This window comes from Macaca fascicularis, chromosome 13 (assembly GCF_037993035.2).
Source record: "Macaca fascicularis isolate 582-1 chromosome 13, T2T-MFA8v1.1".
Taxonomy (NCBI): domain Eukaryota; kingdom Metazoa; phylum Chordata; class Mammalia; order Primates; family Cercopithecidae; genus Macaca; species Macaca fascicularis.
Genome location: NC_088387.1, coordinates 97,665,300 through 97,681,381, shown reverse-complemented (window position 1 = coordinate 97,681,381; position 16,082 = coordinate 97,665,300). Strand labels below are relative to the sequence as shown.

The 16,082-nt window shown below is 37.7% G+C and overlaps 1 protein-coding gene across 1 annotated transcript in view; it reads left to right on the top strand.

Moving 5' to 3' along the window:
- The window catches only part of LOC141408272 (uncharacterized), a 149,283-nt gene that overhangs the window by 83,678 nt on the left and 49,523 nt on the right, over window positions 1-16,082 (top strand). The window contains exon 6 of the mRNA XM_074010893.1: window positions 3,822-3,906. Within this exon, the coding sequence (XP_073866994.1) occupies window positions 3,822-3,902 (81 nt within the window). The 3' untranslated portion in view covers window positions 3,903-3,906. The remainder of the gene's footprint in view (window positions 1-3,821; window positions 3,907-16,082) is intronic.

Genomic DNA, 16,082 nt, shown 5'->3' with positions numbered 1-16,082 from the left:
AGTCCAGGTTCTCTACTTTGCCTCTCTTGACACTCAATTTAGGGAGAGATTCTTTGTTACTGCTGGTCGTGGGTGGGAGTTCTGGCTCCCGTTGATTTCTTCCTGGCTGTCAGGGGCAGGAATATGTCATTATGGTTCCCCACATATCCTCCACCAGGGGATAGTCTCTTTACGGTGTGATGGTGAAAGGCCTGACTCTCTAATAGGCTTCTCCAAAAACAGCCTATGGCAGAAAGAGAGAAGGGTACCTTGTTACTACTAGGTGAAGGTCCAAGCTCTCCATGTGGTCTTCACTGACCCTGTGGAAAAGGAGGTCTCATTATCACATGGCAGGGACTGGCTCCCTACTGGCCTTCTCTGACATCACCATTGTCGGGAGAATTGAATGCCTTATTACACCTAGAGGAGAACAGACATCTAGGCTCCCTACCTCACCTTTGCTGGTGTGGGTGGGAGCTACAGACACAGAGTTGTTTTTTACTTTTGTTTTTGTGGTTTTGGTGATGTTTGGCTAGGTATAATGGCCTCTGTCTGGATTGTCTCTTTCCTTATTTTTTGCCTAGAGAGAACAGGATTTTGTTTTGTTTGGCTGGTTGGTTTTGTAGGGGAGTCTGGGCCTATGGGTTTTTTCGGGCTGCCAGCTTCTTCAGCTCCAAGGTCATGATATATAACAAAAACAGAAAACTACAGGCCAATATTCCTGATAAACACAGATGCAAAAATCCTCAACGAAATACTAGCAAACTGAATCCAATAGCACATCAAAAAGATTATACACCATGCCTAAGTGGGATTTTTCCTAGGAATGATTCAACATATGCAAATCAATAAAAGTGATTAATCACATCAACAGAATGAAGTACAAAACAGTATGATCACCCAATAGATGCAGAAAAAAATCATTTGATAAAATTTAACATCCCTTCATGCTAAATCTCTCAACAAATTAGACATAGAAGGAATATATCTCAATACAGTTAAAGGCCATATATGACAAACCCACAGCTAACATTATACTGAATGGGGAAAAGTTGAAAGTTTTTCCTGTAAGAAAACGAGTAAGACAAGGATGCCCATTTTAATCAGTCTTACTCAACATAGTACTGGAAGCCTTAGCCAGAGCAAATAGGCAAGAGAAAGAAATAGAGGGCATCTACATTGGAAAAGAGGAAGTCAGATGGTCTCTGTTTGCAGATAACATGATCTCATATATATAGAAAAATCTAGAAACTCTACTTTTTTAAAATCAGTTTTAAAATTGATAAACAAATTCAGTAAAGTTGTAGGATACAAAATCAACATAACAAAAATCAGTAGCATTTCTATACATCAGTAATGAACTAGCCTGGAAAAGAAAGCAATTCTATTTACAATAACTACGAAAAAACCCCACCTAGGAATAAATTTAACCAAGGAGGTGAAAGATCTCTACAATAAAAACTACAAAACACTGATGAAATAAATTGAAGAGGACATACAAAAAATGGAAACATACTTCATGTTCATGGATTAACAGAGTTGATATTGTCAAAATGACCATACTACCCAAAGCAATGTGCAGATTCAACACAAGCCCTATCAAAATACCAATGACATTCTTCACCAAAATATAAAAAAAGATCCTAAAATTTGTTTGAAACCACAAACGACCCCAAATAGGCAAAGAATTCCTGAGGTGTGGGAGAGGACTTTGGAGGCATCACATTATCTGACTTCAAAATATACTGCAAAGCAGTTGAAACCCAAACAGCATGCACTGGCATAAAAACAGGCACATAGACCAATGGAGCAGAAGAGAACCCAGAAATAAATCTACATATTTATAGCCAACTGATTTTTTTTTTTTTTTTTTTTTTTTTTTTTTTTTTTGAGACGTAGTCTCGCTGTGTCTCCCAGGCTGGAGTGCAGTGGCGTGATCTCGGCTCACTGCAAGCTCCGCCTCCCGGGTTCACGCCATTCTCCCGCCTCAGCCTCCCAAGTAGCTGGAACTACAGGCGCGCGCCACCACGCCCGGCTAGTTTTTTGTATTTTTAGTAGAGACGGGGTTTCACCATGTTAGCCAGGATAGTCTCCATCTCCTGACCTCGTGATCCACCCGCCTCGGCCTCCCAAAGTGCTGGGATTACAGGGTTGAGCCACCGCGCCCGGCCAGCCAACTGATTTTTAACAAAGGCACCGAGAACATACATTCAGGAAAAGACAAGCCTCTTCAATAAATGGCGCTGGGAAAACTGGATATCCATATGCAGGAGAATGAAACTAGACCCTCATCTCTCGTTGTATACAAAAATCAACTCCAAATGGTTTAAGACTTAAATGTAAAATCTGAAACACTTCAGGACATTTATATGGGTAAAGATTTTATGGCTAAGACTTCAAATGCACAGGTGCAACAAAAGCAACAATAGACAAATGGTATTACATCAAGCTAAAACACCTCACAGCAGAGAAAACAATCAACAGAGTGAAGAGACAACCTGAAGAATGGGAGAAAATGTTTGTAAACGATTCTTCTGATTAGAGATTAATATCCAAAATAAGTAAGAAACTCAACAGCAAAAAGCCAATAATTCAATTAAGAAATAGGCTAATGATCTGACTAGACATTTCTCAAAAGGAATATGCAAAAGGCCAACATGAAAAAATGTTGAACATCAGTAATCATCAGGGAAATGAAAATCAAAACCATAATGAGGATTATTTCACCTCAGAATGACTGTTATCAAAAAGACAAAAAATAAATGCTGGCAAGGATGTGGAGAAAAGGGCACTCATACACTATTTGTGGGAATGTAAATTAGGACCACCATTATGCAAAACAGCGTGGATACTCCTCAAAACTGAAAACAGAACTGCCGTGTGTTTCAGCAATCCCACTACTAGGTATTTATCCAAAGTAAAGGATAACAGTATGTTGACGAGATATGTATATTCCCATGTTTATTGCGGCATATCACAGTAACCAAGATATGGAATCAACCTAAATGTCTATCAACAGATGAATGGATAAAGAAAATACGGTATATATACAAAATGGAATACTATTCAGCCATAAAAAAGAATGAAATTCGGTCATTTGGAGCAACGCGGATGAGCCTGGAGGACAGTGTATTAAGTTAAATATTTAAGTCAGACACAGAAAGACAAATATAGCACATTTTCACTCATATTGTGGGAGCTAAAACTAAGTTGAGCACATAGAAGTAGAGAGTATAATTGTGGTTACTAAAGGCAGGAAGGGTAATTGGGAGGCAGGTATTGGGAGAGGTTGGATAACAGTTACAAAATTATAGGTTAGATAGGAGGAATAAGTTTTGGTGTTCTGTAGCAATGTAGGGTGACTATCATTAACAAGAATTTAGTGTGTATTTTTAAATAGCTAGAAGAGAGGATTTTGAATGTTCCTAACACAAAGAAATGATGAATGTTTGAGGTGATTGATATACCATTACCCTGATTTGATTATTACTCATTCTATATATGTATTGAAATATCACTGTACCCCATAAATATAGTTACTAAATGTCAATTTTTTAAAAAACTATTTTTCAAATGATAAAAAAATTGTTTTGTAGAATGTTAATTTTCTGTATTCCATTTTATTAAAATATTTGCAATTTTATTTTTGTTTGCTTCAAGAGAAATGTCCCAGTGTAGTTTATATATTAATTATGCATATCTTAATGAATTCAGAATAGTACTTTAAATATATTAAGTTTACTTACTGCTCCCCCACCCATTTTCCAAAGTAGACTGCATTAATTTCATGTGATTGATCCAAGTAGATCCAATTGATTGACTTACTGTTTTCCTAATTTCAGATTCCAATTACAGCTACATCAGAGAATGAGTTAATCTCCTCAGAAATCACTAAATACTACTCTGAGGGGCTTAGAAATTAACAGGGTAAGTTGAATATCATCTTAAATACTATCTGAATTTTTACAGTGAATTCCTAATTTGGGCCTATAGTGTGTCAGGAAACAAGTTGGACACTGGGAAGAAGATTCTTACTTTTATTTTCCATGCCTGTAGTGGTTTTCAGCTTTCTTTTGAATCAGGGCCCCTTTGAGAGTCTACTTAAATCTGTGTAGATCTTTTCACAAACATTCACACATGTTCAGTCAGAGTTTGAAGATCTTCAAAAATTTCCTAAAGTTCACAGACCCTTGGGCAACCCTGTGCTTTGTAGTTTTTCAGACATTTTTGCAGGCTTTGTTTCTCTTTTAAATATTACAACTCTGTGAATTAATGACTGGTATTGATATTTTACATTGAAGAAACCGGTGCTCAAAATGGTATGTGACTTTTCTTGTAATGCAGCTGTCAAATGTGAGGCTAGAATTGAAGACTTTCCCAAATTTTAATAATACTGTCGGCTTTTTTTAAGGTTCTTTCTTCTTAGTATGTCAGATTGCTCCTTAGTAAGATTGTGTCAACCTTTGCTCATTGTCAGCAAGTGAGCATGTCTGCTTCACCACATTATCCCATTGGGTGTTCCACCACCCTAGTGTTTGCTAAATTGGCATGTAGATAATTGCATTTCATTTTAATTTGTTTCTTTGTTGTATTTAGAGTTCTCTATTTACTTATCCATTGGAGTCTTACCAATTTTTATACTATTGCGTATGAATTTTGAATATATTAAGAATATTAACTTTGTCATGTTTTGTGCAAATACATTTACCCTTTCTATTTGCCTTTTTACTTTGCGATATTTTTATGTATAGAAGTTTTGAAATGTTTAAGTATTCAGACCTAGTTTTTCCTCTACATTTTTTCTCTTTTTTTAGTGTAGAAATTTCTAAATGTTTGATACATCTCAGTGAATGCAGACACTTACATTCACAGATTTTTTTTTTAACATAATGGCAATCTAAATGATTAAAAAAGGAATGTCAGTTAAGTTACAGTTTTTTGACTTTGTCATGTGTTTATTGGTTTTTCATCTACTTTGAATATTTTAAAATATTTAATCTTTCATAATTTTTATAAATGATATGTAGAAATCTAGATTAGTTCTGATAGCATTTAGTAAATGTTTCATTTTTACCCAGATTTCAAAGTATAGTTTACCCAGTGTAACATTTTCACATACACGTATATTTCTTTGTCTCTACTAAAGTTCCTTTGATCTAATTATCTGTCATGGCGTAATTATGTATTTTTAATGTTATTGTAGCTTTAAAGTGTTCTTTTATTAGTTTTTCAAAACTGTTTTATTCTTTGATATTTTTCCAAATTAACTTGAGAATATATTCATCAAATTAAAAAATAAACATATGAAGGATTTTTAATTACGATTGCATTGAGTTTAAAGATTCATTTGGGGCCGGGGTGGTGGCTCACACCTGTGATCCCATCACTTTGGGAGGCTGAGGCAGGTGGATCACCTGAGCTCAGGAGTTGGAGACCAGCCACAGCAACATGGAAAAACCCCGTCTCTACTAAAAGTACAAAAAATTAGCTGGGCATGGTGGCGGGCTCCTGTAGTCCTAGCTACTCGGGAGGCTGAGGCAGGAGAATCCCTTGAACCCAGGAGGTGAAGCTTGCAGTGAGCCGAGATCATGCCACTGCACTCCAGCCTGGGAGACAGAGCGAGACTCAGTCTCCAAAAAAAAAAAAAAATTAGCTGGGCCGGTGGTGTGCACCTGTGGTCCGCGCCTATGGTCCCAGCTACTCGCGTGACTGAGGTGCGAGAATTGCTTGAGCCTGTTTGTTTGTTTGTTTGTTTTTTAAGACAAATATCTTCCTCTCTCGCTCAGGCTGGAGTGCAGTGGCATGATCTGGGCTCACTGCAGCATCTACCCATCAGGCTCAAGGGATTCTCCCAGCTCAGCCTTCCTAGCAGCTGGGACCGCAAGTGCACAGTGGCACAATCCCAGCTCTCTGCAACTTCTGCCTCCAGGGCTCAAGTGATCCTTCCACCTCAGCCCCAGAGTATGCCCAGCTAATTTTTGTTTTTTGTTTTTGTTTTTGTAGAGACGGGGTTTCACCACATTGCCAAGGCTGGTCTCAAACTCTAGACTCAAGCAGTCTGCCTGCCTTGGCCTCCCAAAGTGTTGGGATTATAGGCGTGAGCCACCATGCCTGGCCAGCTTTTATATTTCTTTGTGCTTTTTCTACACATATGCAACTTGGAATTAGATCTCTGTCCTCTCAGAGACTTTCCTTACGCTGTCTGGCCCCCAGGAGCCTCTTTTCCTAGTCCTTTCACTGGTAGCAGGGGTTTCTTTCTCTTCGAGTCTTAGTGTCCCCTTCCCCCACTGTTATGCCCCAGAGAAATACATAGTGAAGATTCTTCCCATATTCTTCCTACTACTCTGGCCCCTTTCCCATTTCTCAGGACAGAAGGACAGGTTTCTTTTAGGCTTTCAGATGTGCTGCCTCAGTAGTGCAGCTTCATGACTTAGACTGGCTTTGAGGCAGAGTCAGCAGAGAAGAAAAAAAAAAAAAGAGTAAAGAAACTGGGAACTCCCCTCATACTGCTCCAAACCACATACTTTGTAGCCCACAGATGCTTGTTTTATACCCACTAGAAAGAGGGGGTTTCTCCTGGAGTTTTGCCATGTATGTCTGCTGCCTAATTCTGGGACTCTGCCCACCCTCAAGTCAGAGTGGTAGATAAAGAAAGGATTAAAAAAAATAGTAGTAAAGTTACCTTCATATTGGTTATTCTTCACATTTTGTCTTTCTTCTCCAACATACCTGACATTGTTACTTTTCAGTTTTCAGGAAGTTGCTTTTAGTATTCTGCCCAGAGTTTTTAGTTGTAATCAGTGAGGGAGATAGGCTGTAAAGGGCTTATTCCATCTTGACATTCACTGAAAGTCATATTATTTCATTTTGAAAACAATTTTTATTTTCCCAAAATTCTTCTTGTTCCTTGATTATTATAAGAACAGATTTTTTTGTTGTTGTTGTTCTGTGGATATATTGGCCTCTTGAATCTCTCTCAAGATACCAATAAAGTTAGGAAAATTTTATTTATTTTTGTTGCCTTACTGTATTTTCTTTGGGTCATTGTGTCTCTACTTCTTCACCTTATTGCCTCCGTTGGTTTTTATTAAGTGGCCAGTGATTGTTAGCTTTCTTCTTTACAGTATTTTCAAGTAAAGGTCACAATCAGTGGTTGTCTTACTTCAATGTATATAACCATTGCTTAGCGGCCCAGGTAGAATGTAGGTTCCTGGTCCCATGGACAAATATCTGATTCAGTAAGTCTAGAGTAGGGCACATAAACACCTCAAATTATTTTGATGCTGATAGTTGAATGATAGCCTTTGAAATCTTGGAACTGGTGTAATTCTGTACAGATCATTATTCCCCTTTACAAAATACTGTCTTACCCACTGAGCATCGTGGCTGACCATGGGACTCTGTAGTTGGCTTCCTGCTTGCTGTGGTGAGTGAGAGGTGGGCTTTCCTTTACCCTCCCCTCCCCTCCCTCCCCTTCCTCCTCCCTTCCCCTCCCTCCTCCCCTCCCCTCCCCTCCCTCCTCCCCTCCCCTCCCTCCTCCCCTCCCCTCCCTCCTCCCCTCCCCTCCCTCCTCCCCTCCCCTCCCTCCTCCCCTCCCCTCCCCTCCCTCCTCCCCTCCCCTCCCCTCCCTCCTCCCCTCCCCTCCCCTCTGTAGAGGTGAAGTCTCTGTATGTTGCCTACGCTGGTGTGGATCTCCCAGCCTTAAGCGATCCTCCCAACTCGGTCTCATTGGGATTACAGCCCTGAGCTACCGTCCCTGGACTCATTTTTCTTATCATGCACTTGCAGAGACAAGGCTGATAGCAGGGCCCTGTCCCTCAGTTTCTGCTGTAGGAAAGGAATTTTTCTGCTGGAAGAGTTCTGATTAGTTCTGAGTTGTCTTCCTTTCCCCACCCCCTCTCTCCACTGAGATTGTCTATAGCCTGCTATTATCTCCATTTCAAAGTTCACACTATAAGCCATCAGACAAAGACTTTAGACTCATGATAAATGCTGTGGCTGACACTTAACTTGTCATTAGAGTTGTACTGGCCATCACTGGTGGTTTTTCACTCAGTTGTTTTGTGGCCTGCCCTTCTGACCTGAGGTCTTTAGTAGGAGAAGAGGTAGATGAATGGGCTCAGTCTGCCATCTTCAACTGAATGTCCACTGTTAATCTTAAGGTGATATTGGTTTCTAATGTGCGAAGTATTTCTGTTCAATTCTCAGATAAAATAATCATCATGAAATCTGTAGTAGGATCACACCTTATTCATACTCAGGTGTGCAAGAAAATATAGCTTCTTTATTTTTCTTATCTGTTCCTTTTGATGAACCCTGGTCACTGGATGGCCTGAGGAAGAGTACCAGACTTAACTCCCATCTGGTAAACTGGGTCTTATCCAATAGTTTAAATTGTTCTGTTTGGATATTTCAGCTTCTGGATACTATTCATTCAAATATTATCTCTTCCTCAGACCTGCCCATAACAGAATCTAGACTTATGGGTTGGCTCGTGTGAACTTGTAGTGGTGGAAGCACACCAAGACCCTCAGTCTATGTACTATCTTTTCTGGTTTCTTACTGGCCTCTCCCTGGAACTGTGGCCACTGAGGTTCACAACTAGTAAACTAGCAAACGGTATTACCCGAGACCTGTTCTTTTGACTCCTGGGATTCATTGGCCATCTTTCCTGGTGTCACAGATAGCCTGAGGTCTGGGTTGGCCCCCTGAGCCAGGTATTCTCTCTTCCAGGCCTCTTGCTATGGAATTACTTTGCCCCGCTGGCAAACTCGTCATTCTGTATCTTAAGTTACTTTTCCCGTACTACTTTAGAGCACACAGAAATTTCCTAGTACCTTCCATGGTACATGAGAAATAAGGGAGATGCCAGAGCTGATCTCACATTCCTCCTCAACCTTCCTGGTTTCTGTGCATATATTTTGGTGTGACTATCTCCAGCTTCTGTTGAGTAGGCATAGGGAGAGGAAAGAAGTTGGTGGTGTGTGTGTGTGTGTGTCTGTGTGTGTGTGAGAGAAAATGTGTGTGTGCACATGTGGCAGGGAAGTTCCTGGAAGGCAGTCATTTTGTACAGTCTTAGTGGGAAGTGAAGCTGACTGTTCTAGCTCCCAGATTTCCTTACTCCCTCAGACATTCTTTTCTTCTGCAGCCTTTGCCTGAAAGATGATGGGAGTATTGGTCACTTGCATCTTCTATCTGTGTCTCACCTTTTAATCCCACAATCCTTTGTCTAGAATCAGGTGTTTGGGGATATAATTTATACTTTTTCTAATTTATATCATCTTTCTACCCTAATTGACAGGCCCCATGTTCTAACTGTCATGAGCAGAAGGGATATCTGCTCTGTACTATTGAAGAAACTATAATCCTACTATTTCAATATTGGCCAGAATATATTAGTGTCTAACAAATTCCTTCTTTGGGAATACCAGACTTTCAAAAACTTTTATCTTACTGTAAAATTCTTTCTTTAATTCATAAGGTAAATATTAACTAGTTCTTTCTCTTTTCATTTTTAAACTTTACCAAAGATATGGATGCTACTCATAGAATAGGAGGGAAGTCAGTGGAAGGAAAAGCAAATGAGAAAAGCATACTGGTATCTTTTCATAATCATGAGAGCATATCTACTTTCAGTACTCCCATTTCTCAAGACTTCCTTGGCTTTTCTTACATTTACTTTTTTAATTGTAGTAGAGATTCTTATAAGATTATGTTTCTAAAACATGTTATAGTTATTTGATTTGTATTAAGCTTATAACTTTGATGTTTTTAATTATAGTCTTCTCAAATAGGAAAATAGTATGTGTCTCTATTTTTTCAAATCTTCTTAAAATATTTATCAATAAGGTTTTATAAAATTAGGAATGTGGATTTAATATACAGGTCTCACATTCTTTTTGGGAATTTTTTTTTCTTTTTAGTGTTTTTGTTTTTAAGAGAGTAAAATCCAGGTTGCAACTCAGTTTCTTCTGCCTTACAGCTCTTCCCTATGTGGACCCATGGCACTTTGTTTGTCTTTTGTAGAATTCCTCATATTTGTGTTTACCAAACTGTAGTCAGCTCAATGCAGGGAATCAGACATTGCTTGTCTTTATTTGCCTTAGTGCCAACAAATTCCTGCTCATGATTGGCATGGGGAAATCAGCAATTCTTTTGCTCCTTTCCTGATTTCTTTTCTCCATAGGACTTACCATATTCTAACATACTATATTGCTTATTTGTTTTATTTATTGTCTGTCTCTTCTCACTAAATTATAAATGCCATGCAGGCAGAGATTTTGAACTGTTTTGCTTACTGCTGTATTCCTAACACCTAGTGGGGCACCTGTCACGAAGATGACCAGTATTTGTTGAATGATTAATAAATTATCAAAATTTAGATATTCACCTAAATTATATCATATGATCTATAAAATACTGTAAGTATAAACTTCTGGTATGAAAAAAGTAGTAACATAATTGGAAAGATACATTAAAAGCTAGGAAGACCTTAATATAAAATCTACTCCTGTTCCATTTTGTGAAATGAGCAAGAGATGAAATAATTTAAGCACAAAGGCCAAGCTAATTGTGGAAATGGACCAAGAATTTAATGTCACCTGGACATGTGGTAAGCAGTATTTACGATTGTAGTTAAGAAAAAGTACAGGTTCTGCAATCAGACATTTCTAGGCAAGTTTCTTGATTTCTCTGTGCCTTAGTTTCCTCCCCTGCAAACTAGGAAAAAATGTATCTTTCTCACAGATTGTTCTAAGACATCTATGAAATAAAGTACAGTAACTCTTAGCACACTGCTTGGCATTTAGTGAAGGCTCAAAAAGTTAGCTTCCATTATTACTGTTTGGAATATCTGCCATCTGTAGCTTGTGGATGTGACAGTTCTTTAGTTTTTGGTGGGGCTTTAAAAAAATAGTTTCTAGAGACCAGGCTATCAAATCTTTCCTTCAATCCCTCTAATATGCCAAGCTCCCCAGTTCTCCGAGTTGATGCATCTGCTCTTCTCTTGGCCTAGAGAACACTCTTCTCTGACGTGCTTTGCTCCTTTAACACCTACTTATCTTTCAGGTCTCTTCCTATTTCTTTCATTTTTAAATTTTTATTTTAAGAATTTATAAATATATACAAAAGTAGAGAGTATGATGAATCCATCACCATTTCTATGTATCCGTCAATAGCTGTGAGGATTTGATCTCTTGAAAACCACCATCAATAGCTGTGAGGATTTGATCTCTTGAAAAATTAAAGAAAGTTTTCTTGAAATCCCAGTAAATACCTTTTATTTTTTTCTTCCTAGCACATTAACACAATTTGCAGTTATGTGTTTAGTGTCTCTTTTCTCCATTAGTTTATAAGCTTCATAAAAGCTTGAGTTTTGTCTGTTTTCTTTATTGTGATATATCCCGTGTCTCATACAGTGCCTGAAATATGATAGGTTCTCAAGTATGAAAGGAATGAATTATTTAATAACTGACAAGGTCACTAAAGGGTTTGAAAAGATGAGCATTTGATGGAAACTTTTTGAAAAAGATTGGTAAGAATGACTTAGGCAGCTTTATATTAAAATGATAGGTACCGTTTTGGCTCAGATTCATATACTTATTAAGCAACCTTGTGCTCTTAATTTTTTTCCAAGTAAGCTTCTGTGTAAAGCAAACTCAGTGACCTTGTGACGAGAATATTAGTTGAGTTTATAAGATATCGTCCATAGTCAATAACTAAATTAGCTTTGGGGGATCACTCTTGGGTAAGGTAAAATGATCCCTTGAGGTGCTGGGCCTTCTGGGCTGAGAGATCAAGCACCCTGATGGCTCTTAGAGACATTATCATGTTGAAGCCTTTGCCCAGCCATCAGCCTACTCCTTGTTGCTATAGCTTCATTTGACAAAATTTTAAAAAACTGTTTTTCTCTTCAAATTGTTATCACCTCCTTTTTTTTTTTTTTTTTTTTTTTTGATGCTGTTTTGAACCAGTAACCATGGTTTCTTATAGAGGCTCCTTGGGAGCTTTAAAAACATCAGTCAGTTTCACAGCTGGAAGCAGAGTGATCTAGATAAAAGCATAAGAAAAAAGCTTACTGAGGGTTTTCCCCCCCTGTTACAACAGTTCTTTCATTAGGGAGCACTTTGCATAAAGTGAAATGTTCTCTGTTCCCACGGAAGTAGACATTTTAATTTAAATCAACAGTAAGGTAGCACCTGGTTCCTTTTTAGAGTCTAGAAAGGGGAGGTAATACTACCATTCACCTGTCTTTCACCTGAACCCACCCTGTCTCTGTGCCCTTCTCTTTTGTTTCTATTTTCTTACCATCTTTCTGGGCCAATGATGAGTGATAGTAATACTGACATTTGGGGTTCAAGATGGATGAAGTCGTGAAGTTGTAGCTTTGAATTAATGAGGGAAAAAGGAGTTAAGTAGCAATAAAAACGTGATACAGTGGTACCAGAAGTTTATTTGCCAGGATCAAGAAGAGTCAAGGACTGACTCTTGTCAGAAGGCCAGAGTGAGTAATTTGTTAGAAGTCAAGGTTGGCAGCAAGCACTGTCTTGATGGATGGCACTATTGAGAAGGGAAAGGCAACCTATATTTATTAAACTCTTTACAGAAAAGCTTGCCGACCCTCATTGAGATAGACTGGATCAGTCTACCTTGGATTGGATATGAGAATGGTTATATTGCGGGGGAAGCACACTCTTAGGTTATACTGCTTGTAGATATTAGTATAGCAGTGGCATAAAAGGAGGGTGCTGTGGATTTGGATGAGAGTAGTGGGTCTTCTGGGCCTTTCTTTATGGAAAGTCTAAACCCTGCCTGTGAAAGGAAACTTCAAATGTAAACATTGAATGTTTATTTTTTTACACATTCGTTTGCCCTTCCTACACGTATACCTATGTCCATACTCTCAGATGGATTTACTGTAATTCTGTTATTCATATACTTACATAAATGTGGACTTACGCAAGTATCTTAATTGGAAATGACCTTGGAGATCATGTTTCAACATCCTTATTTTACAGGTGGCAAAAACTAAGTCCCTTATAAGTTATATGCCTGATGTCACAAAAGCAGGTTAGTGGCAAGTCTTGGGAGTGAAACCCTGGTTCTTTGAATTCCTGTTGTCATGCGTACAGGTATTCACATACAAAGTCTGCCCTGTGAGGCCTCACCCATTATATATCTTTAGCTTTAAGTAGCCTTTCTTAGAAAACTAAAACAGCTGAAGAGGAGAGAAGCATTAAATCTAGATTCTTCTAACTTAACTCTTCTACTGATTATCTTTGCAATTTTTAGGAAGTGTACCATTCTTTGATAAACAGAAATAAGAATATAGAAGATAAATTAGAATTATAAAGATTACTGTGTACTAAGATCCTGGTATTTGCCTCATTTCCTGATCCCTTTCACAGTGTAATTTACGTGAAGGAAATGTACAGTTATTCAAGTAAACACAGTGCTAGATTCACAATTCCTAAGTATAATAATTTATAAGTGGAACATTGAAGAATCCAGAATTCATGTTGCTATAAATATGTTACATAGGCTTGTTTAAATGTTTTCCTTTTGTGAATTCAATAAACAGTAATTTGTAATTTATAATAAAACATGCTTAATTTATGATTTCATAACTTACTGAAAAAAACTTTAAGAAAATTAGGTATCGCACTGGGTGCCGTGGCTCACGCCTGTAATCCCAGCACTTTGGGAGGCCGAGGCGAACGGATCATTAGGTCAGGAGATTGAGACCCATCCTGGCTAACAGAGTGAAACCCAGTTCTATTAAAAATACAAAAAAATTAGCCGGGCATGGTGGCGGGTGCCTGTAGTCCCAGCTACTCAAGAAGCTGAGGCCGGAGAATGGCGTGAACCCAGGAGGAAGAGGTTGCAGTGAGCCGAGATTGCACCACTGCCCTCCAGCCTGGGCGACAGAGCGAGACTCTGTCTCAAAAAAAAAAAAAAAAAAAGAAAATTAGGTATCATTCAACTGAAAAAACAAAAGGAATATACCAGAAATTATAGCCATTTTATTTTCATGTTCCTGATGGGGGTATTGCTGTCACAAGTGGGGCAGAGTCATTATTTTTCTCAAATTCAGAATTAGAAAGGTCTTTGCTTTTATTGCATCAGAACATAATCATAGAATTTCTTCTTGCTGGTTCCCTGGGGACCCCCTTTAGACAAGAGACATCCTGGGAGAAATTTGCACAAAAGATGTACATCGGAAACTAAACTACAAGAGCAGATATTAGCATCCTTTTGGTTTGTTGTGCAGATGGTTTGTAAAAACCTTAACATCGGTATTACTTGCCTGTTTTTAATTAACCTCTAAAGAATTGTGTAATTGTTACTTCTTTCCTTCTCTACGATAAGTTAGGCCTCTGAGCTTTCTTTCCTCTTACATTTGAAAAGCATTTAAAATTTTATCCTTAGAAATACAAATACTGAACAAATTAATGTTGTAGTTTCAACATACTTAACCAATCTTAATTATAAATTAGGATGTGATGAGACTGTTTCACTTTTAAAATACATGATTGATGTTTAATATTTCAGGAATTTAAGTCATTATAGTGATGTAACTGCTTATACTTAGTTTTATGTTTTTATTAAAGTCCTATCTTTAAATGGATTGTCTCATTGAAGAAAATTAAATGAGCCAAATGTTTGTTTAACTTTGGGATCCTAAATAAATATTTTTCTTATAGTTGTTTTATTAGAATTGGGATTGACATTTATGTAATAATAATGGTTTGATTGTCACTTATCTGGAACTCTGACTTACCAGCGCAGTTCAGTTATCTAAGCTAGTATTTTTCAGTTCTTCAAAACCATGTTTCTATTTGATAGTTGTGAAATCACCTCTTCCTCTTTGCTATTGTCTGAAATTTAAAATAAATAGAACATAACTTGTTTTTAAAAATCAAAAGAATTAGATAGAAAATACTGCTTTGTTTTCAAACTTATTAGCACATCTCCAATGTATTGAATTCTATTTAAATTTACAAAACGGAAGTTTCTTACATGAGTTTCATGGACTACTTCAGAGGCTCATTAAATCTCCTGATATTATATATAAAGTTTTATCCATGTGGGAATTCTTTTGAGATGAAGTATCTGTAGCTTTATTGGAGTCTTGATGCTTTCTATCACCTAAACAAGGTTAAAAACCATTTTTGTAGGACCTCTGAAGTATCATACTTTCCAAAAGAGTATTTAAGGTAAATTTGCTTTGCTTTCTAGAATCAATTACAGAATCTTGGTGTAGCCAGCCTCCATTTTTTCAGATGCCACAAGTTGTGATTTACCCAATGATATTGTAGTTTAATCTTTGTCAAATCAGCAAGGGACACAATGAGGCTTTTTTGATGTCCTAAGTGATTTCTTAGGGCCCTTTTAGCCTTCCAACCTCTACACAGAGGTTATTGAGCTTTCAACTAGGCAAGCAGGTATTAGTATTTGAATACAAAGCTTTTATGGGCACAATAGAGATCTCTGATAATTTGCCTCAATTACTTCGTGAAGTGTTAATGTGTCTCATGTCTTTGCTGTATATGGTGTATGTTCTCACACTGTATGTGGAAGCCCCTGTAGTTGCAGAGGAAAATCTGTCTTTGACAGCATCTGTGTTGAGGTGAACTTTCAGGAGTGAGATCATGAGATTTCAGACTATAAGAATTTCAGACCTGTGAGCATTTCATTTATTCATTTAACAAAGATTTATTGTGTGCCTGCTTATGGAGATGGAAGTTTTACTGGTTTTGTGATACCAAAAGAACCCCATTGTGTCCCCTGCTAATTTGACAAGGATTAAACTACAGTATCGTTGGGTAGATCACAACTTGTGGCATCTGTAAAAATGGAGGCTGGCTACACCAAGATTCATTCAGTGATTCTAGAAAGCAAAGCAAATTTATCTTATAGAATACTTGTGGAAAATTATAAGACCGTGTTCATTTAATAATATCGGTTTAGTTAATATTGGGAAATGTTTTTCTGATTACTTAACCTAAAGAATAAAATGCCATACAGTAATACTGACAGCAATTCTTATAAAATAGTCCTTAGCATAGTAGTCTCACAAAGTTATGAAATTCTCAAACTACTAG